General features: G+C 34.2%; 3 protein-coding genes across 8 annotated transcripts; 1 reads left to right on the top strand and 2 right to left on the bottom strand.

The window, feature by feature from the left end:
- Positions 1-2,664: 2,664 nt before the first annotated feature.
- Positions 2,665-4,453, bottom strand: LOC107853078 (2-keto-3-deoxy-L-rhamnonate aldolase). Its single transcript, XM_047402606.1, has one exon. It carries the CDS (start codon positions 3,956-3,958, stop codon positions 2,915-2,917), a length of 1,044 nt encoding a protein of 347 aa, XP_047258562.1. The 5' UTR covers positions 3,959-4,453; the 3' UTR covers positions 2,665-2,914.
- A 228-nt stretch (positions 4,454-4,681) lies between these two features.
- Positions 4,682-16,038, bottom strand: LOC107853079 (serine/threonine-protein kinase OSR1). Of its 6 annotated transcripts, none has more exons than XM_016698096.2 (22): positions 15,660-16,038; positions 12,397-12,651; positions 12,185-12,309; positions 12,045-12,089; positions 11,766-11,847; positions 11,359-11,427; positions 11,072-11,242; positions 10,930-10,995; positions 10,415-10,483; positions 10,238-10,309; positions 9,986-10,047; positions 9,007-9,285; positions 8,417-8,547; positions 8,189-8,283; positions 7,969-8,028; positions 7,664-7,765; positions 7,465-7,516; positions 7,308-7,360; positions 6,766-6,830; positions 5,885-5,936; positions 5,044-5,135; positions 4,682-4,924 (listed from the first exon to the last, which is right to left on the bottom strand). In XM_016698096.2, exons 1-21 carry the CDS (start codon positions 15,825-15,827, stop codon positions 5,070-5,072), a joined length of 2,139 nt encoding a protein of 712 aa, XP_016553582.1. In that variant the 5' UTR covers positions 15,828-16,038; the 3' UTR covers positions 4,682-4,924; positions 5,044-5,069. The 6 variants fall into 6 exon arrangements, 3 of the variants coding, with proteins under 3 accessions (XP_016553582.1, XP_016553580.1, XP_016553581.1); XM_016698094.2 differs by having other exon boundaries at positions 5,021-5,135; positions 15,660-16,037; XM_016698095.2 differs by having other exon boundaries at positions 5,031-5,135; positions 15,660-16,037.
- Positions 16,039-20,856: 4,818 nt separating this feature from the next.
- Positions 20,857-21,544, top strand: LOC107853487. The gene is made up of 2 exons (XM_016698478.2): positions 20,857-21,190; positions 21,268-21,544. Exons 1-2 carry the CDS (start codon positions 20,914-20,916, stop codon positions 21,450-21,452), a joined length of 462 nt encoding a protein of 153 aa, XP_016553964.1. The 5' UTR covers positions 20,857-20,913; the 3' UTR covers positions 21,453-21,544.
- Positions 21,545-21,957: the final 413 nt, after the last annotated feature.

The following is a 21,957-nucleotide window of genomic DNA, read 5'->3' as shown; positions in this document are numbered from 1 at the left end:
ACCAAAATCACGCCAGGCACCTGGGCCCACCCAAAAAACTGTGGGCTTTCGCACATCGATTCGGCCCCAAAATGGCCCATTGGCATTGTTTCGCTCGTTTGACCATCTAAACCGCCACGAAAACCATAAAGGCCCATACTAGGCCGCTCCCCAACCTGCCTAGGGAAGCCCGATCGATTTTCAGCCAAAATCACGCCTGGTCCCCAGGCCCACCCAAAAAATCATGGGCTATAGCACACCGATTTGGCCCCAAAATGGCCCATTCGCGCCCTTTCATCCGTTTGACCACCCAAACCATCACGAAAATCATAAAGGCAAACACTAGGCCGTTCCCCAGCCTGCCTGGGGCAGCCTGGTTGATTTTCGACCAAAATCACGCTCAGCCCCTGAGCCAACCCTAAAAACTGTGGGCCATAGCACACTGAATTTTAGAAAATTGACTTTCAAATATCGAAATTGACATTCACATCCGCCTTACCATGCTATTTTTATCTTTAAATCATGTACTTTTCATCAAATTTTTGCCTAAAGAAGAATGAAAATTGCGTACCGAATTGGGGAATAGTGCCGAATGAATGGTATAAAAGGCTGTTTTGGGAAAATTGGCTCGACCAAACCGCCTTGTGGCAGTTTGTCCACATAGATCTCAAAAAAATACGCAAATTCAAAAAAAAAATTGCCTCAAACGGATATTTGAGCGCAAAGTTATGAAGGTTTAAACTTTCACCAATTTACAACTACTTTTTTCTATCTCCTTTTACTTCCTATTTTTGGTTGACCTTTTAATCTTACATAATCTTTATTTATAATGAACGACTTTCGTACCTCGATTAGGATTGTTAACGATAGGCATTTTGGTCGGGCCAATTTTCTAAAAGAATGGCTTTCATCCCATGCTATTGACACTTTTCCTTAATTCGATATGTAATTTTCATTCTTCTTTAGCTCAAAAAATCGTGAGGGAAGGCAAATGTGAATGTCAATTTCAATGTTTTAAATAGAATTTTTAAAATTTAACAAGATCCATTTAATAGGTCGTATTCACCCAAAACACATCCGTATGCTCGCAGCAACCATCAATCCATAGGTTAATACACGCAAAAAATTAAAAAAAAAAAAAAAAATAAGAACATCAATTTTTAGTACTAATCTCATATATATTTAATAAAACTTTTGCACGTCCCTTCAAATTAACACAGTATATTTAATCTCAATTTTTAGTATTTTGCTGTATATCTTTTGGAAAGAAATACCTCTACGGACCCCTCCAAATTAACACGATCTATTTAATAGGTCGTCTTGGGTGTGTTCAAGAAGTTTCACCAAAACTATTTGGGCGCCCGCACTCACCCCTCAATTCATAGGCTAATACACACACGCAAAATGAATCGAAGAAAAAAAAATTTAAATTTTAATTATTTTGCTATAATTAATAAAAAAAAAAAAAAAAAAAAAAAAAAAAAAAAAAAACTAAACTCCGCAGACCCCTTCAAATCAACATGATCTATTTAATTGGTCATCAGCGGTGCGCCCAAGAAGTTTCACCCAAAACCATTTGGATGCCCGCACTCACCCCTCAATTCATAGCCTAACGCACACTAAGAATTAAAAAAAATCTTAATTGTAAGTATCTTTCTCATATATTTTTAAAAAGACATCTGCAGACGCTCCAAATCAACACGATTCATTTAATAGGTCGTTAGGGGTGAGCAAAGAAACTTCATTGAAAACCATTTGGACGCATGGAATCACCCCTCAACTCATAGGATAATGCACACCAAGAATCGAAGAAAAAGTCTCAATTTTTAGTATTTTGCTCATATATCTTTATAAAAACTTCTGCATACTCTTTCAAATCGGTGGTTGTTAGCCCACGGTTGTCTGTGTTGGCCCGAGGTGTGGCCGTGATTTGAATCAAAAATCGACAAGCGGCACCCCGATCCCCGACCGTGTGTGGAGCGGGTGATGGTGGATGGCGGGTCCATGTCAAACAACCTAGTGAAGCAATAATTAGAGCTTTTGGTGTTACTAACACAATTTTTTTGAAAAATTGTTCACTTCAGTATTTCTGTTCACCAACTTTACGATCCTTTTGATGATTATCACATTCAAATCACACCATAGTCATATAGAACTTCATAATCTTCCACGGCAGCTGTTCTAAAGTACTAAAAAAAAAACGGACAGCTCGGTGCACTAAAGCTACCGCTATGCGCGGTATCCAGGGAAGGGCTCCACCACAAGGGTGTATTGTATGCAGCCTCACCTTGCATTTCTACCAGAGGCTGTTTCCAAGGCTTGAACTCGTGACCTTATGGCATCAATTTTACCGGTTACTCCAAGGCTCCCCTTCTTCTAAAGTAATATACATTAGTATAAAAAAGATGCAACCTATCATGCTGAGACTGATCAACATACCGAAAATTCTCCAACGAGGACCTAGAATTAGACTACCTAACAAGTCATCTGATTTCAATTTTCAACAATTAATACAACATACTCAGTGAAATCCCACAAGTGAGGTCTGGAGAGGGTATAGTGTACGCATACCTTACCACTAAGAAACTTGGCTCAAGTGCAGCAAATCCACGTACAAAGAAGACAGAAACAGTGAAGAAAATATAGCAACTAACAACGAAAAATCAGCTAAACAATCAATCAAAGTTTTGCTCAAAACGAAGAAAAAAGGCTCTATTGCATAAGTAGCTCAAATTCAAAACTTTGACACTAATCACAAGACTCATAATCAACAAAAAGCATAACAAAACACTTAGAAAATCTACCACGAAATCTAACAAAGTTCGAATTTTTACTCAAATTCGAAACTTTGACACTAATCACAAGACTCATAATCAACAAAAAGCATAACAAAACACTTCGAAAATCTACCACGAAATCTAACAAAGTTCGAATTTTACTCACTCCAGTACTTCTCATCACCATCTTTATCATCTTTCTGATCGTCAGCTCCTTCAACCAAACACTTTTTGAACTTCTTCACGTCCTCCACGGCCGCATTCCTAAACATCGCAACATCAACTGCTCCCGAAACCATATGATACCCTCTCGATTTCAAATTCTCAGGACTATCATGTGGCATTGCAAATCCAGATAAATACGCCCCGCCGTTGTTTGGTTTCTTCTTCAACACTCCCTTTTCAGCTACATTCATCATCTCCCTGACCTTCTTATTCCCTGGATCCCATAAATACCCTAAACTCGCACTCAAATCCAATGGTCCCATTTGAATACAATCAAGCCCTTCAACTTCCGCGATTTCTTCAATCTTCTTCACCCCTTCAACGCTCTCCACTTGACACATTATCAATAGCTCATCGGCGTAATTACTCAAATACCCTTCATCAATTCCATACCCCGAAGCTCGAACAACTGTATGAGCTGATCCTCGTATTCCATTAGGCGGGAAGCGACAGTATGACACCGCTTTTCGGGCTGATTTCGGGCTGTCTATCATTGGAAACATAATCCCATCCGGGCCGAGATCGAGTGCTTTCTTAGCCCAAGGTTCGGAAGATTCCGGAACACGTAGAATTGCTGGAGTACCACTAACCGCTAATGCGCGTAGACAATTTAATGCATCGGAGATACCTCCGGGGCCGTGCTCCATATCAACAACGGCGAAATCGTACCCGGAAAGTCCGGCGATTTCGGCGATGGTAGGGGAGAAGCTGAGGAGGAAGATGCCGTAGAGAGTTTCGTTATTTTTGAGCCGAGTTTTGAGGGATTTGGGGGTTTTGGTGGCGGCGGCGGCGGTGGTGGTGACGGCGGAGGAGAATTTGAAATTGGGGATTAGGGTTTTTAGGGTTAAGGGTTTTGGGAATTTGGGGAATAATGGATGGGAGGAAGGGTAATTTGGGAAAGTGGAAGTTAAGGATCTACGAAGAGTTAAAAGAGATGAAGAAGAAGAAAGGGAAGAAAGAGTTGGCATGGTTGACATTTTGGTGTCAAAAGTGTTGGGTTGATTGATCTGAATAGGATATATATAGTATAGTAGACCTACTTTACTAGTTGAGTTCAAATTGTATGCTAAAACTAACAATCACCTAGTCTTAAAATTCTTTTGATATAATATCTTATAAAAGTGAAATTTTAAATTGGCCTTTATTAAAATAATAAAATATCACCATCATCAACAACAACATATCCAGTATATTCTTAAATACACCAAGTAATACAACAAAAGATATCACAACCTGAACTCATAATAACTTTCTACCCTAATCCGCCTTCTCCATAACTTTCTATCTAGGGTCATGTCATCGGTAATGAAATATCATCGAAGATTAAAAAAAAAAAAAATTCTTTATAATGGATGATTTCACGAAAATTGTAAAAAATAAACAAATTCAGACATAAAACACTGTATCTTAGAAAGACGAGGTTGTAATGTATCTTCTTTTTTTTTTTCTTACTTAAAAATTCACCGACGACCTTTTTTTAACTTGTACCAATGGCCCTTTTTTGATTTAGTAAAGTTGAAAAAATTGAAAAATTTTACTAACCTCCAAAATAAAATTGAAGAAGAATGTTAATGGAGTTTGTTAGTAAGTTGAAAGTTAACGTTGAGCAAACGTGTGTAAATTTGAACTTGATTGAAGTTCCTGGATTTTGTGCAAGCATTAAGCGTAGGAATTGGAATATTGAGTTATGTAGAGAAACGGTAAAAAAAGAGATTTTTGTAATTACGATTTTATGTAAGTAATGAAGAAAATAAACCTCTGGTACTGGAGACATGGATTTCAGCTAGCACTTGCCAAATAAATAAAGAAATGCTATACAAACTAATGATTTTGTGTATTCATCCATTGGAGCTGGATTACTCCACATTGAGCTTCTATTCATCGATGAGTTTTTTCCGGCCACACGAATAGTGAACTCTGCTCCGTCCTATATATAACTCGATCTACACAACCAAAAAAAAAAAAATGTGTCTGAATTACGCGTTCAACTTGGATAAAAGAAGTCAAAACTCTGGCAGCAGTAAACATCAAACGGAAACCTGAATGTACATGTTGTTTATACTTCAAAGTGATCTTTCAGCATCAAGATTACGATTCTCTCCTGTCCCAATCTTCCCCCTGACTTGACGACATGGAATTTAGCCGCTGTTGCAACTGGTATGGCAGCAGTAGAAAATCATGTTATGAAATGACAACCGCAAATAAGATACTGTGAAGAAATTTTTCATTCAACTTTTTATTTGGAGGTTTGTGGAGAGAGGAAGCAATTGGAAATCCAAACCGTGATGGAATTTACTTCTTGTAGTTTATTTCAATCTTTTGAATGCACTCGAAAAGTTAGATGATATTCTATACATTGAAATTTTGTGGACTTTCAATTTTGGTTAAAGTTCACCCTAAATCTAGCTTGATGGCTACTCAACCTAAAACCTAAATTACGCCGATATAAAGGGGCCAAATATCCTTAGTATCCCACAAATTCACGAGATATTTACAAAGAGATCAAAGATCTGAAAAGTCCCAATAAATTCATGAGATATTCATAAAGATCAAAACTCTCTCTTCTTGATAATCAAATACATCAAGAAGATAAACTCTTCTTTCATGGAGATCAAATCCAAATGTTCCTCCGTTCGAAAAATACGCCACTAACGGCCCTTGAATTACGGAGAAATTCATATCCAAATCTTCATACATTCGAGAAATATGCTATTGACGAACCTCGAATTACGAAGAAAATCAAGAGAGAAGAATCAAGGGAGGAACAGATTTGTACCCACATCGTTTATCAATAAAACTATTGTTTTTTCATATTTTTATTTGTGATTGAAGTTTATTTTCCATGAATTAAATTATGTTGGAAACAGATATATTAGCATAAAAGAAATCGAATAGGTATTCACCTGCATATATTTAAGCTTTTCATTAGTTAATTCATCTGTCAAGCTACTCATCCTGCACAATTGAGGTAAGATGGTTTTAAGCAAAGGTCTGTAGAAGCATGACGGCAAAGTAATCTGAGTCCACTAGGGGTGGGCATATTTTGGTTTAAACCGAAAAAACCAAAAAATCAAACCGAAATTTAATTTTGGTTTTGATTTTTCGGTTTTTCGGATCGGATTCGGTTTGTAATTTTAAAATTTCGATTTTTCGGTTCGGTTTTCGGTTTTTTAAAAAAAATCCGGTTAAACCGAAAAACCGAAATTTTATAAGTAAATAAATAATATATATATTTTATTATATATATATATATATATAATATTATATGGATTGTTTTAGTGACTCAAATATCTTATGGACTATTTTGGTGACTTTGGACTATTTTATGAACTATTTATGCAGAAAGTATGTTGTTTCATGAACTATTTTTATGAGTTTTGTGTTGTTTTGTAGATTATTTATGCAAAGTTATATTATATGTAATGATTAATGACGTTATGTATTATGTTAAGCTTATGATAATTTCATTTCGTTTCATTTATTTATAGTTATTTATATTTGGGAATGAAAAACAGGTTTGAAAAAAATAATTTTTCTAAAAAAGCCCATCAATTCTAAATGCTCAGTTATGAAAAAAAAAAGGCTAACTACTTTAATATTTCAAACCGAAATAAAAATCCGAAATAACCGAACCGAATTTGTAAAAACCGAACCAAACCGAATTTATTTCGGTTTGGTTATGGATGTCATTTTTGTCAATTCGAAAACCAATAAACCGAACCGATATTAAACAATCAGACCGAACCGACAGAACGCCCACCCCTAGAGTCCACAGCTAGCTCACCTAGCTTGAAGCTCAGATATTTTGAGTAGCAGAAACCGCTCCCTCTCAGAAACAGCTGCATCAACCTGTAAAATAGATGAAACTCTGAAATCTTGACGAAAATGAATGTGACAATAAATGAACTACTTCAAAGGTACTTAAAATGAATACTTCAAGGGGTAAAACAACTCGAATAAGATGACAAGGGCGGGAAAGATAGTACGAGTCACACCTGACAAATTACCAGGCAGTTTGTTGCATTGAATAGTATACGTCGTGAGTGAAATTTCTCCAAACATTTAGTAGCTTAGTGTTATCCTTGGGTATGTTCATGGGAATACAGTTTAAAAGCACGAGATAAGACGTATCTAGAAAACAAAGTTTTTAGGAGAGAACTACTACTGGATAGTGTTGCTGTACTGCGACATGAGATGGAAAATCTTAAGCATGAGCTTTAATTAACTTAAAAGAAGTCAATTTCAGCGTTTTCAGTTTTAAAGGGCGCACAGATTCTACAAAATCTTCTGAAAAGCATATTGTAAAATGCAGACATATGTACTTACACTTCCATTATTCTCTGCAACACTCTGTGGAGATGATTTTCCATGTTGCGAACCTGAGATAAACCAAGAAATTAAGATTATTGCAGAGGCCATATTGCCATCAGAACACATGATCTCTACTCAATAAGATCAGACATATCTTTAGATGTTTACTCACCATCTCCTGCCTCAGATAGTTGCAAGCTACTCAACAGATTCACGATTAGGTCCTAGTAATACAAACAGTAGAAATCATAAGACCAAAAAAGCAAAAACAAAAATGGACAAGGGACTTCTTATTCTTCTGTTTTCTTAATTAAAGGGAAGGCCTAGTGAGGAAGTAGTCTTATATTCCTACCATAAACTTGAAACATTACCTGTTGGATTGATGTCTGTTGCAAAAGATTTTGCAGGTGAGGCATCAGAACTGAGGCAGGAATATTATCAAGGGCAAGCTCCTTTGGTATTCGACTGGGAGGCTGAAAATTGATGAGCAATAATCACACCATTAGATCCATTAATTCTTTCAATAATCACACCATTAGATCCATTAATTCTTTTTCTTCTTCTATTTTGTTTTAACTTGTTTAAGCAAAAAAGAGCTTTGATATGGGGAAGGGAAGTTCTTTATTTTCTCATATCAATTAGCTGCGGTTTCTAAAGAAAGGACCAATTCACAAACCATCAGTTTAGATTCCAATATCCAGTCTCCAACACTTGCAGTCTTCCTCAATTGTGACCCCTGGGTTCACATGGATCTTACGTCAAAGATAGCACGGAAAGTAGATTTTCCTTTGTTAAAATAAAAGACAATACTACACATCTTACTTGACAAAATTGCTGAGGAACTGTACATGATGCAATATCCTAGCATAAATATTGTTTTAACAGAAATGACATACCTTCAGGAAATCTACATTTTCTGATGTTACAGAAAACCTCCCTTTTATTTGAACCAAGTTGGCCACGGACTTGTCATCCAAAGAATCTTTGAATCCTGGAGAGGAAATAATAATTATTAGCAGAAAGCAAAGTCCAGCTTCAGTTGACATGTGACTGGACACAGACTACCGCTACAATACACAATAAAATAATTTTAGTAAAAGAACTTGTGTGAAATGCATTATTACCCCCAGATGAGTTAATTGGTGCTGATTTACTATTTGCTGAAGCTCGGTTTGGAAGCATTAGAGGGCCACTAAAGCTGGGTGCTTTTCGTACTTGATGAGTTTTTTCCACTTGTTGGTTTTCAACCTTACTTCTGTTGCACAAGCACAAGTTACATGAAGCAAGGTTCTCATATAAATAAAACGTAGCAAAAGGTGAAAATAAAATTCATCTAATACCATTGGCCCAACAAATTAACAATTTATCATACTTCGCTATGCAAAAACCAGTGAGTAAACACAACGGATAAAATCCTATTGAACTAATCCCTAGTCTCAAGATCAGCCTCGATAAGAAGTTACCAAAGCACTAAACATAGACTGTGAATTCTTATCTGTTGGTATTCTTATTTTTTTAATTTCAAAATATAACTGACAATTTCGAGCTTATTGTTCGGAGAACTTCAGGTGCAAGGTAATTTTGATAAATTTCATTCAGCATAACAGCTGATCACATGAACTGATAGAAACAACTATTTGTTCCTGAATCATCAGATTTCAAATTGCCTTGGCGCAAAACATTATACAGTAGATTAAACAAAACAGTATAAGACCTTTCAAAGTTGCTAGATCTTTCTGATGCCGAATGACTTAGCTCAACACCTGGCGTAAGTGGTCCACTCTGACTTCGACAAGCTTTTGCTGTTTGACATTTACTCTTAGCTTGCACTGCGTCTTTGTCTGAGGTAAGGGGTGGAAGCTCGGGTTTTGATGAATTCTTCCTAAGTCCGCCTTCCTCCTGATGGTCGGAATCCAGTTTATTACATTCCAAGTTTTCTCCCTTCTTTCTCTGGCATTCAGCTAAAGTCACTTCACCAACACTTCCTTGCTCACTGAAACAGAAAGTATTGAGGGAAAATTCGATAAAAATTGATTGACTTATGATGATATATACAAAAATGGTAGTGTTTCTCATATGATACCCAATCTATTATATTTAATGTTCTGAAAAAAACTTTTTTATATTTTCTCCTGGAGACTGACAAGCTTATGCTAGCTTTGGGAAAAATAACTATTCTTGACAATTTAAGAAATGAACCCCTAGAACAGACTTTTAATGGAAACGCTCATCGTTTATGGACTCACTTTATTAAACTTAAAAGAGCTCGAGTGCTTTAGAACTTGGAAATTCAAACCAAGATCGAATTTCCTCACTGCTAATTAATGCTACAAAACTTTAGAAACTAACTTGGTATTTCTTCTACGATTTGTAATTACAAGTGGCTGGCTTGCAGTTCACTTTGCTAAGCTTAAGAAATCAAGCTCATTAGTACTTGACATTCAAACTATAATCAGATTTCCTTATTTCTCATTAAAAACACTTCAGCAAACAACTTGGTATTTCTTCGAGCCCAGTGTAATCCCACAAGTGGGGTTTGGGGTCGGTATATCTTCTACAATTCATAAATTACAAGTGACTGACTTGCAATTCTTTGTAACTGCATAACATGGAGTAGATAAAAGGGTACTAGTTGATCAAAAAAGATAAAAGGGTACTTTCTACAATAACTGAAAAGAAATAGTGTAATATACCTGGAAACGATATCTTGTTTTAACGATGATTTTCCAGCATTTAGAGCAGAAACTGAATTCTCCTGCCAATTTACAAACATTCTCATGCCATGAGGTACTAGGAGCTAAATTAGATCCTTACAAATCTAAGTAATAGAATGTATTATTATTTATTGCAGATGAATAACTTGAAAATATAACTCAAAAAGTTTTTCTGATAAATACAAGAAAAAGATATATCTCAAAACTGCATAAAATAATATTGCTAAGGACCTTGTAATTCATATAAGACTTCATGCTTTCATCTTCTTCCCTAATCTCCGATATTTCATCATCATCTTGCACCTACCACAGGGAAAGTGAAGTCGGTCTTTTCTGAGTTCAGGAAAAAACACAAAGAACTGTTGAAATTATCTCTATCACTTTAACGATATCTTTTCAGGTACATACCATTGAAGCTTGAAACTTTAAATCCTCCAGATCAAAGTTCCAGGCACTAACACCTCGTTGGTATTCACTCTGAAAAGAGCACACAAGATATTAGAACAGAACAAATACCAAGGGAGTCAACCAACTTGTCTATATTCAAATTTAGGTGACACTGATAGAGAATTTAAAAAATTATAAGCCAAAGTTACTAGTCAGCAAAAGCAAACCACCAGAAAAAAAAAATCTTAGCTATTTATGTCAAGAATTCCCCCAAGCTTCGGCAGAATGCGCATATGCAACCATTTCAGGCAAGAACATATAGCAAAAAAATAGAAAATCAGCTTCAGACCCTTTTGGCTAAAGTAAAGTGTAGTAATAAAGATGGTAACTGAAGAAAACCTTAAACAGAGCTTGAAAACGATCATAAAAGTAGCAAATCTCCCCTTTTTGGGAAGTTGAGCACAACATGACACAACAAAATGCCATCAATTAAAATTGCTTCAAGCACTTCCTTGAAAAAAACAATTGCCTCAAACCTGTGATATTGCTTCCTGCTCGGATGAAGGCATTTTCTTCAAGGCTAGTTGTGCAGCATCTTTATCCTGCAGTAGTTTCATGAAGAGAAAGTTAAATGATGCTAAACATGGAAAACCTTAGAACAGACCTAGTATGAGATACCTGGAGGGTTTTTACTCGTTTCCACAGCGATGGTAAGTCGGCGAACAGTTTCTTTACAGAAAGCTCCGGAGGCTTAACTTTTTTGAAAAAAATGTGTTTCAACAATTTTTCAGCAGTTGGCCTTTTAGTTTGATCTTTCACCAAGCACATTGCAACCATTTCCTTGAAGGACTGTTAAAGAATTAAAAAGTTTTGGATTTCGTACATGAAAAGAAACAAGCACTGAACCATACTCTAGAGCAATATCTCATCAAAATATATCCAACCAGGGAAACTAAAAAAATTACCTTTGAGAATTTCTTATCACGGTCATAATCAAGTCCAGGAGGAGCACTGTTCATAGTCATCAGCAGAACCTAGCACCGGAAAACCACAGCCACTAAGTTCATGAAATACATATACAAGCACATAGCTAAGCTAGTATTAACAGTAAAACTCAGCTACAAAAGAGGTTGAGATGTGATTTTTACAAACAAAAGTGTAAGGGGCCAGGGGGCACCTAATGAAAACTTACACTTCTCCTATTTCTTCCAGCATGTTTTTTACACCAAAATAGAAGAGACAAACGTGATCCGTCCTAATCTTCTGAATAGGACTAGTACTATCCTCAAAATATCTAGAGTTTCTTTCTTTCCATATTATCCACCATATACCTAATTATTGTTCTCGAACGCTCCTGAAAATGACTATATACCTTCAATGGAGGGTACTTTGAAAATGGTGCATGACCATGAGCCAACTCTAAGGCAGTTATTCCAAATGACCAAATGTCAGCCCTGTAAATGGATGATGAAAAAGTCATGCCTCTTAAAAATGTAAATCAGTCCTGGTAATTATCAGAAATGCTCTCTGAAATCATAAATGTAGACATATCCACACAAATGTTTTACAATCAATGTTCAATATCACATCTTAACAAGGTATGCAAAACTTGTGTGGTGCTACAACGCCAAGTTAGTGACAAGAAACTCACTTGAAATCATATCCAGTTCCAGGCTGCAAAACTTCTGGTGCCATCCTACAAAGTCAGTTGAAATACAATGAGAAAAACAAAAGACATCCAAAGAAACAAAGACGGATGGATAATCGAGCAGTAGATGCTTATATACTGACCAGCATGGAGTTCCTGTAAAGGTATTCCTAGAGCGCTGCCTATCACCACTATCAAACATGCATGCAGAAACACCAAAGTCGGCGAGCTTCACTTCCCCATTAGTGTCCAGCAATATATTCCCAGCCTGGAGTGACACCAAATGTCAGAGAAAACTCAAACATCAGCAGTTGAAGAATTGGCATCAGAAGGGAACATTAGTTCTGATAAAAACCTTAACATCTCGATGAATATGCCCATGTTGATGGAGATATTCCAAAGCCTTAAGAGTTTCTTTCAAGATAGAACCAATAACAGCCTCCTCAAATCCATCTGGATATGCTATCTTCATGAGGTGCAGACAAGAACCCTCAGCCATGTAGGGCATCACCACCCAAAGGTAGTGATCAACAACGAATGAACAAAATGCCTTTATTAAATTTGGATGGCCGATTAAACTCATTGTTTGAGCTTCCCTGCGAATATCATCCTGTGAAAAAGTATAATTAGTTTTCGGAAACGTATAGAAACAAACTAATACAAAATAGAATTGTAATTTCTACGAGATTGTTTGAACATGATACTCTAACTACAAACCATAAGAAGACTTCCTTCGTAGAGTTTACTCAAAAAGGCAAAATGCGTATTTTCCAAAATTGGTTTTTTATTTAATTAGATAGTCAGTAAATGAAAAGCACAAGGAGTGTGCAACAACAAAGAACCAAAATGCAAGGAAAAGTATAACGCCTCAAGTTATAGAAAATCTGACAATCTTCTCTTTCCTTTTGGTAGGGGTAGGGTATCAAGTCTCGAAAGGAAAATATATGGCTGTTGTCGTGACATGGAATGCAAAAGTTTAAAGTTAAATACCACATACATCAAGCAATCTATTTCGTAAGATGATGGAAAGGAAATCTCTGTATGAAAGAATGCATCAAACCAATCTCATTAGGACTTTTCATCTGCAGTTGTAAATAGAAGTTGAAATTTGGCACGCTTCGTTTTAACTTTAAAACAACAAAACTTGTAAAAAAAAGGTAATTTAGCCCAGTTGGAGTTCGTTTTCAGATTCTGCCTTTACGAAAGAGATTTGAAAGCATTATCCAACTAAGGATAATCAACAACTCCAATACTTTGCATAAACACACAATTACACTGTAACCCGTACATCTCCAAACCTCCCCACCCATAACAAGAAAAGAATGGGCGAAAATCCTGGGTAGAGTGATTATCTGCCAATGCATACATATAAACAGCAATTCCACCAGCAGTAATTTTGCAAGAAATTACTGTCCAAGTGTAACAAGGGCATACCCTTTTTGCACTTTCGTACCAAGCAATAGATTTTAAGTGTTACAAGGAGAAGGTCCAATTGTAGTTCCATAATTGAGTATGGATAAGAATCAAAATGTCAACAGCGAAAGTAGAGTAGATAGAAGCTAACTAGCAATATATCATAAAGAGGATCAAGTATTTTTTTCCTTTTTTTGAAATGGTAAGTAATTACTATAAACATAATAGCACAAAGATTTTGCCGGAATACGAACCAGAAACAAAGGGTAACATGAAAAAAGAATCAAGTAATCATGTTATGATATTGTGAAGTTGAAGATGGAAAATGCATTTTGTAGAAATTTTAATCCGAATGATACCTCAAGTTTGGGAATATGTATATTTCCGTCCCTACTGTATTACCTTGAGCACATATGATCACTTAAGTTTACAATTAGGCGGAACCCAACAGTAACCACCTAAAGTTGGCACAATTTTTCATTTAAGACACCTCAAGTAAGTAGTCTTGTACATTTTAAACACCCGCAGTAAGGTCCCAATGTGTCAATTTGACACTTTTTTTTACAATCAACAAAAATATATAATGTGTGTTACACTCATGAATGACGTGTCAAGTGTCGAATTAAATGCGGATATTTGTCATTTGTGCATTAAATAATTCTTAAACAATGAATTTTGAGTTAAAAATAAGGTGGACAATGGATTGATGACATGTGGCATTTTTTGTCCAACAAATTACAAAAAGGGAATTAACCACTTTAAAAAAATTATTTTGCAAAAGCAAACACACCCACCAACCCCCTTCTTCGATCGCCTTCTCCATAAATGGCTTTCAAAGTGATTTAACCCCATCCCCCTCCTACTGCACACCCAAATTCACTTTACTTAAAACTTTAAACAATATTGAAACTTTCACACAAAAATGAACAGATTCTACATTAGAAATAAAAATATAAATGGAATTTCCATATGCTTGTGCATATACTCACGAAAGAGGACTTTAGTAAATGGAATTTCAGAATCTGTCGTATTGCTCCAAAGTTGTGGTTGTAGCGCATTTTCTATACGCATATATTATTCCGAAAGCAGATCTGTGCCAGCACATAGCTAATACGACAACTACACCCGCGCAAATTTCATGATTCAGCTAGCAGTTACCACTTGGAAATCTAACAAAATGAAGCTTGTTACTTTACGCGCTTGCAAACTACAAGAATGGCGCGTTACAAAATTGATCCAATTTTTTCGCAAAGCTAAGAAGAAAAACAAAGTGAATACTGAAAACGTCTAGCCCTCATTCTCCCCCAAATCAATAAGAATAAAGCTTCACTTAACTCTATGATCTCACCCAATTTGCAACCCAAACCACATTAAATCCACTCCGAATACTTATTCCCATTTACCCAAAATCCATAGAGCACAACATCGACTAAATGCAAACCAATCAAGAATTCACTAATAGAAACATCGACTTTCCCCTCCACGTATCAATGGAAATTTGAATTACAAACATGATTTTCCCACTAATTGCCCATCGTACAGCACATTGGAAAATGCATGGTTGGAGACAGATTCTCATTGAAACACTAGAAAGCTTCCTAATCATGAGTCCACTACTAGAAAACGGGAGGCTTTTCCCATCACGAATGGAAAATTTGCATTACAAAACGCGATTTTCCCACCTAGTTCCCACTGAACCAGCTCATTGGAAAAACACATGGTGGAAAACAGATTCTCATTGAAACACTGGAAAGCTAACTAATTTTTTCATGGGAAAACACTACTATTTTTTCTTCATTTCTCACTAATTCAATCAATATATCTGCATAAACAGGAAATAATAGCCACTGAACATTTTTCCGCGCGAAATTTCCATAGAAAAAAGTTATCTTTTTAGTAGTGCTCAAAATTCAAAGGCAGATCCAAGTGATACACTCTTTAAAATTTATTCGAATTTCGAACTGTAGGATCGATTCTACCTCGTAGTCAAATCAAGTCAATTCACATTCAAACTCAATTCCACGTACTTAAACAACATAAATACATCTCATTTCTGGTTTAATAACCTCAAAAATCAAGTCAATTCACATTCAAATTCAATTCAACATACTTAAACAACATATATACAACTAATTTTTTGTTTAATAACCTCAAAAATCAACTATTTACAGCTGAATAAATAGAAATTAATTAAGAAGAACGAACCAGATTGCTGTTACAGCGATCGAGATCCAAGCATTTAAGAGCAACAACTTCATTGGAAGGTAAATAGATCGTTCTATAAACAGTAGCACTTGCTCCATAGCCAACTTCTTCTAGAAGCTTGTAATCGTTAGGATTCACTGAGTAACATTTCTGACCACCGCCGGTCATCGGAGACTCGCCGGAAAATCACAAAAATGTGATCGGAAAACAAAATCTCCGTTTGAGAGTGAACTACTTTGAAAACGAAATGATTAGCTCTTCTTTGATACAAACTTTATTTAGAACGAACTAAAATGGAAAGTGTAAAACGTAAAATAGGAATAGAGTAAAAAGTAAAAGGAGATGATTTTGAAAAAGAAATATATTTGGAATGACTAAAAAAGAAAAAATGTCATGTAAATGAGTTGATAAGTGAACATCTTGTTTGAAATATATGAAGAAGAAATGATTGATTTAAAATCAGACAATTATGAAAATTTTGTTTGGACAAATTAAGAAGAAAAAAATGCTATAAAAATCTTATTTCGATAGACTAAAAAGAAAAAGATAGAATGTTAAAAGGAGACGATCATAAAGATTTTGTTTCGACAGATTAAATAGAAAAGAATATAATGTAAAATGAGACGATTATAAAAAAATTATTTTGGCAGATTAAATAGAAAAGGATGCAATGTAAAATGAGATAGTAAAAAAAAAAGAAAAATTACTTTGACAAACTAAATAGAAAAGGAAGCAACGTAAAATAAGAGGATAAAAAAAATTGATACATAACAAACTAAAAAGAAAAGTTTATCACGTAAAATAAGACAAATCATGAAAATCTTATTTAAGAACGAATTAAAAAGAAAAAAGTGTCTTGTAAAAATGAGACAATTACAAAAATTTTGTTTGGACGATTGAAAATGAAAGGGCCTTACATAAAATGAGACGATGGTTAAAAATCTTCTTTGATACGAACTAAAAAGAAAAGTCGGTTTAATAAAATGAGAAAGTATTATTATTCAAAGGGAAGGGAGGAAGGGTGTTACGGGTTATGAAAACGGGTCGGGTTGGGAGGATCCGAATGGAGAAATAGGTTTGTGTGGTGACGTGGAAACCCGTACGAAGGTACAGTACGAATACGGGTTGAGAGTACGGATATGGATTCGGGTACTTAGGATGACGTGGATACATGCATTGATGTTAACGTTATGATAGATTTCCAAAGATAAAAAGACAGTTATTTTTGTTTCACTGACACACTATACCAAAAGTTGTCTTTACTTTTTCTTTTTTTGTAACTGTTGCTAGATTTTCTTTTTTTTTATATAAAAAAAATAAATTATTATTCATTTTAAAACAAGAAAATTGCTAAATTAACTACTCTTTTCTACTATTAATTTGACACGTAAATTAAGAAACAACATTCTTTAAATATAATAAATTTAATAGTTTGAAAAATATATTAGGTGATGACCATAACTAATAACTAAGAATAAAAAATATAAATTATTCATTAATTTTTCAAACTATAAGTAGTGTTTGATACTCCTTCCGTCTCAAATTTTTTAATTTGATTTTTCATTTTACTTGTCTTTTTTCATTAATCAAGACAAAACAATTTTTTTTCTTCATGTTTTACCCTTTGCATTAATTATTTTTTTCTTCAAATTAAATTGTAAACATCATTTAATAGGGGTATTATGGTAAACTAAGCATGTTATTAATTATTTTTCTTAATCAATGTGTCATCTTAATTTGGGACAGGTAATTTAAGACGGAGAGAGTATCAATTTTTAATATAATGGATAAGTAAAGATGGACGAGAGATTACTTCATTCGTTTTAATTTATGTGGCATAGTTTGATCGAGCACAAAGTTTTTAAAATAAGAAAAGACTTTGTTGTGTTTACGGGTTTACCTTTATTAAAGTCATTTTAGTATTTATTTTTATTGATTTTTCTTCACAATAAAGTCATTTGGATACAAGTATAAATTTATGGGTAAAAAGTAATAAAAATGAAATAAAATACTCCCTCCGTTTTGAAATAAATAAATTGTTGAATTTTGGCACACGGATTAAGAAAAAAGCAACAAAGACATAAATTTAATATAAATTTTTATTTTTACCCTTGAAGTCTCTTTTACCCAAAAAAAAAAAAGAAAACGTTGCAGTCTCTTTTGCTTGTCAAATCATAAGGGTAATTTAGGAAAAAAATTCAATGATTTACTTATTTTAAAACATCAATAAATACCTCAACAATTCATTTATTCTGAAATGGAGAGAGTAGTAGATATGAGCTTAGAATTTTCTTAAAGATATCATAGTTCAATACTACGAATCTTAAATGTTGAATTCTTATACTTTATAAAACTTAAATCTTGAATCTGACATTGATTGATCAGAAGTTTGCTGCTAAACTTGCAGAATACATATAGGTTTTTCTCCTTCAATTCTTTAACGAATTTTATGTAGAGTAAATTTGAATTTTTCAGAAAAGTAATGCGAATACCAAATACCATATGAGAAACCAAAAGAAAAAACTTTGCCCTCATTTCTGATTAATTTAACATCGTGTAACAATAAAAGAAAATATTTAAGTCTAAGATAGAATAATCAACGGTGATAAAAAGAGTACCAAGTACACCAAAGATTTGGGTGTGTGTGGTATGATGGAAAATACTTTCCATGGAAAATGTTTTATTGAAAAATGTTTTTATGGAAAATAAGTTGGTTTTCTATTTATTTTCTCATGTTTGGTTGGTGAGTGAAAAATATTTTTCGAAAAATATTTTATGGTGTTTGGTTGGTAAGTAGAGACTATTTCTTAGAAAAATATTTTCTAATGTTTGATTGGTGAGTGAAATTTTTTTTTTTTTTAGAAAATACTACTAACTGTTAACTAGTATATCAATGTCTCTCGCAACTCAACAATTCGTAAAGCATAACAAATAATATTAATATCAAATACTAAAATATTACAATCACTAAATTTAAGCAACTATTAATTAACAAATATAGGAAACACTTTTCAATATTTTGTCAGGACAATCTCAAGATACTACAATCAATAGAAATATAACAGAACGACAAGCTTATTCAATCTCGTGAAACAAGTTACATCGATGACAAAATGAAATATGTAATTAGCAAAAGTAACATAGGTAAGTCTTCCTCTATGCATATAAAAATAACAATACATTCAACGAACATTGAAAATGGAAAAAACTTGGGCTTCACTATTTTTTATTTCGAGCAGTGAAAAATTGAAACAAAACACAGTGAAAAATATTTTCGAGTAATGTAAATTTTTGAGAAATATAAATTTTTTGAGTCATGTGAATATGAGTGTTGTTGGGGTGGAGAAGAGGGATGGGGGTGGATCATAAGTCACATTTGTCATTTTCTGAAAAATGACTTCTCTTGGCCCATGAGGGAAGTCATTTTCCCTCAAATTGAGAAAAATGAATTGTTGTGAAAAATATTTTTCAACCAAATAAGGAAAAATAGGAAAACATTTTCCATCATACCAAACACACTCAAAATGTTGATAAATCAAAAATCCTCTGAATAAAAACTCATAGTCCAAAGAACAAAATAATCCACTATAAATAGTAAAAATTGTTACATTAGCTAGTAATTCCGAGTAAAATACTCAAGAGATCATTATATATTGATCATTTTTTTAATTTAATTTTTCCATCGTACTATAATATCACACTAACAGTTGTCTTTAGAGATAATTCTTTTTCACACTGACAATAATGCTTGTTACTGTTTTTGCTTACGGTAGAGCTAGAATTTCCACTACGAAGATTCAAAATTTGAAAAAAATAAAATAATCGAATAAGATTCAACATCTCTTATATATACAATAAAAGTAATTTTAGTCAAGTACAAATACGTCGAGTGTGTCGAATGAACCCCTAGCAAAAGAAAATTGGCACAATATAATGTAGTAACATAAAGTTCAAATTGCCAAAATGTACGTAGCCAAACCTTCTAAACTTGAGATCAAATAGCCAAATTAACTTTTTTGGCCAAAACTATTTTCTCCCTCTTCTCTTTAAAAATTATTAAATATTTTCTCTTTCCTACTTCAACATATTTTATTAGTACTTGTTTTCCAAAATTACTTTCAACAATAATCGTGCTTTACTTGTTCTTTTCCCCTTTTTCTTTCTCATTTTCTTCTTACAATCTCTTCATTAACCGTGATTCACTTCAGCTCGAACCCACAAAATCTTCCATTTCCTTTTACGTATTTTTTACTTGTCTTATTTTAACAAAAAACTAATCTATTTTTAAGTTTTTCTCACGCAAATTAAGGTCGTAATTTTTACACAATTTAATAGAAGATTGGTGTTGCGTTCCTATCTATGTTGTGAAAAGTAATGGGTAAGAAAAACTATTGAAGAAAAGTTGATAATAGTGTGGGTAGTGATTCTGATTTTGAAGATTGCCTTTTGAAACTTTCAATTTTATCACATGCAATAATCTGAACGAATCCATCTTAATCAATATATGTATTGATTAAATCTCTATCTTTCTTTCATTTTTCCTCTCAATTTTATGATTATTCAAAAGTTTGCAGTTGACAGAACCTTATAAAAAGTGGAAAGCAATTGAATTTAGGATAAATTAAATACGTGTATATTCTTATCCCTTAAAAGAGGCATAACTGCCCCCCAAGGGGTGTGGTTCAGTTGGTTTGAGGGGTACTTCCCATAGCAGAGGTCGCGGGTTTGATTCACCTCTAATGTCTTTTCAATCGAGCTCGTCGCACGGGGTATACCTAGTGCAATTTACATCTCCTCTGTGGTTTGCGAGCTATTGCATAGTGAGGGATTTACACAGTGCTCACCCAAAGGACAGAGGATGTAGCGGCTGCGGATTTTCATGAAGTTTTTAAAAAAAAAAAAAGAGGCATGACTTTTTATTAATTGGCTAGTTAATGCCAATTAATTTATTAGGTCTCCTTTTTGCCAATTATACTAGAGATTGGTATATAGATGTGGGCTTCAAGTGTGCTACGGTAGCAATTTTAATCTCCACCATATCTTTGCATTCTTCGGTTCTAACTAAAAAAAATGTCATCCAAGTAATTTGTCACATTTGAAACATGGACTGGACCATATATACACTTTTAATTTAATGTTCTAGCCAGCTCTTTCTATAGCTATTCTATTTATTTAAACTCCAAATACCATAACCCTCTATTGCAATTGAGTGATCATACGATAAATCATTTGAAAAAATCAATATTATTATATTATGTCTAGTGGTATGCAAAAATCGATTCATGAAGATGAACGTGCAGGAGCAGAAATTTCATATGGAGCTGAAGAATGCTATCGTCGAATTGTAAAGCTCCTGCTAGACTCGGGATTTCCAAAAGGGTTGCTACCACTTAAAGAACTCGAAGAATTTGGCTATGTTTGCAAAACTGGATTTGCATGGATGAAACAAAAAGCCCCTTACGAGCATTATTTTACTGAGACGAAAACACTCGTTAGCTACGGAACTGAGGTCACTGCATATGTTGAGAAAGGTATATATAAAATGTTAAAAGTTTCGCGATTATTTAATTATATTTTTATATTATTTAATTATATTATATCTCGACAGGTAAAATGAAGAAAATAAGTGGTATTAAGGGTAAGCAATTGTTTCTTTGGGTGCCAACGGTTGAGATGAGTATTGAAGATCGTGATAGAAAGAAGATTTATTTCAAGGGACCTGTGGGAATCGGGAAATCTTATCCGATCACTATTTTTATGACCGACGAGGAAAAGGAGAAAGCTAAAAAGTAGTGCGTAATATTTTGTTCCTGTCTATTGTTTGTTGTCGATCTTCATTTCTCCGAGTTTTTACTTGAATAAAAAACGCATCTCATGTATTGGAATAAATAATATGGATTTAATGAATGAGATGTCAAACTAGTGCAAATACAATAGTCTATAAGGCTATTTTGGTCTTTTAAAAATAAAATTGTAAAAGAACATAGTGTCCATGGATTATTAGAAGTTTGATGCCATATTGTAATTATAAGAACAACATTAATTCTCTACTCGGCTACTCAGCGTTTACCATGAGCACAATAATTCTCGAGGGTTAATCTTCAATCGGACCTATGCGCATAGAAATTGTGTACCTGAGACTGTCTCTTAACTCCCAAGTCTTGAAACACGATTACAATCAGATTTATAACTGTTGAATGATGTATATGATAATGCAGTAATAGATAAGTAATAGGCTCTGTTCGGCTCGATAGATGGCAGGCTCAGAACAAGAGGATAAAGACAAGAGGGAAGTTTA

The sequence above is a fragment of the Capsicum annuum genome, chromosome 1 (genome assembly GCF_002878395.1).
Source record: "Capsicum annuum cultivar UCD-10X-F1 chromosome 1, UCD10Xv1.1, whole genome shotgun sequence".
Classification (NCBI taxonomy): domain Eukaryota; kingdom Viridiplantae; phylum Streptophyta; class Magnoliopsida; order Solanales; family Solanaceae; genus Capsicum; species Capsicum annuum.
The sequence above is the reverse complement of the archived record's forward strand: the minus strand, read 5'-3'. Positions and strand labels throughout refer to the sequence as shown.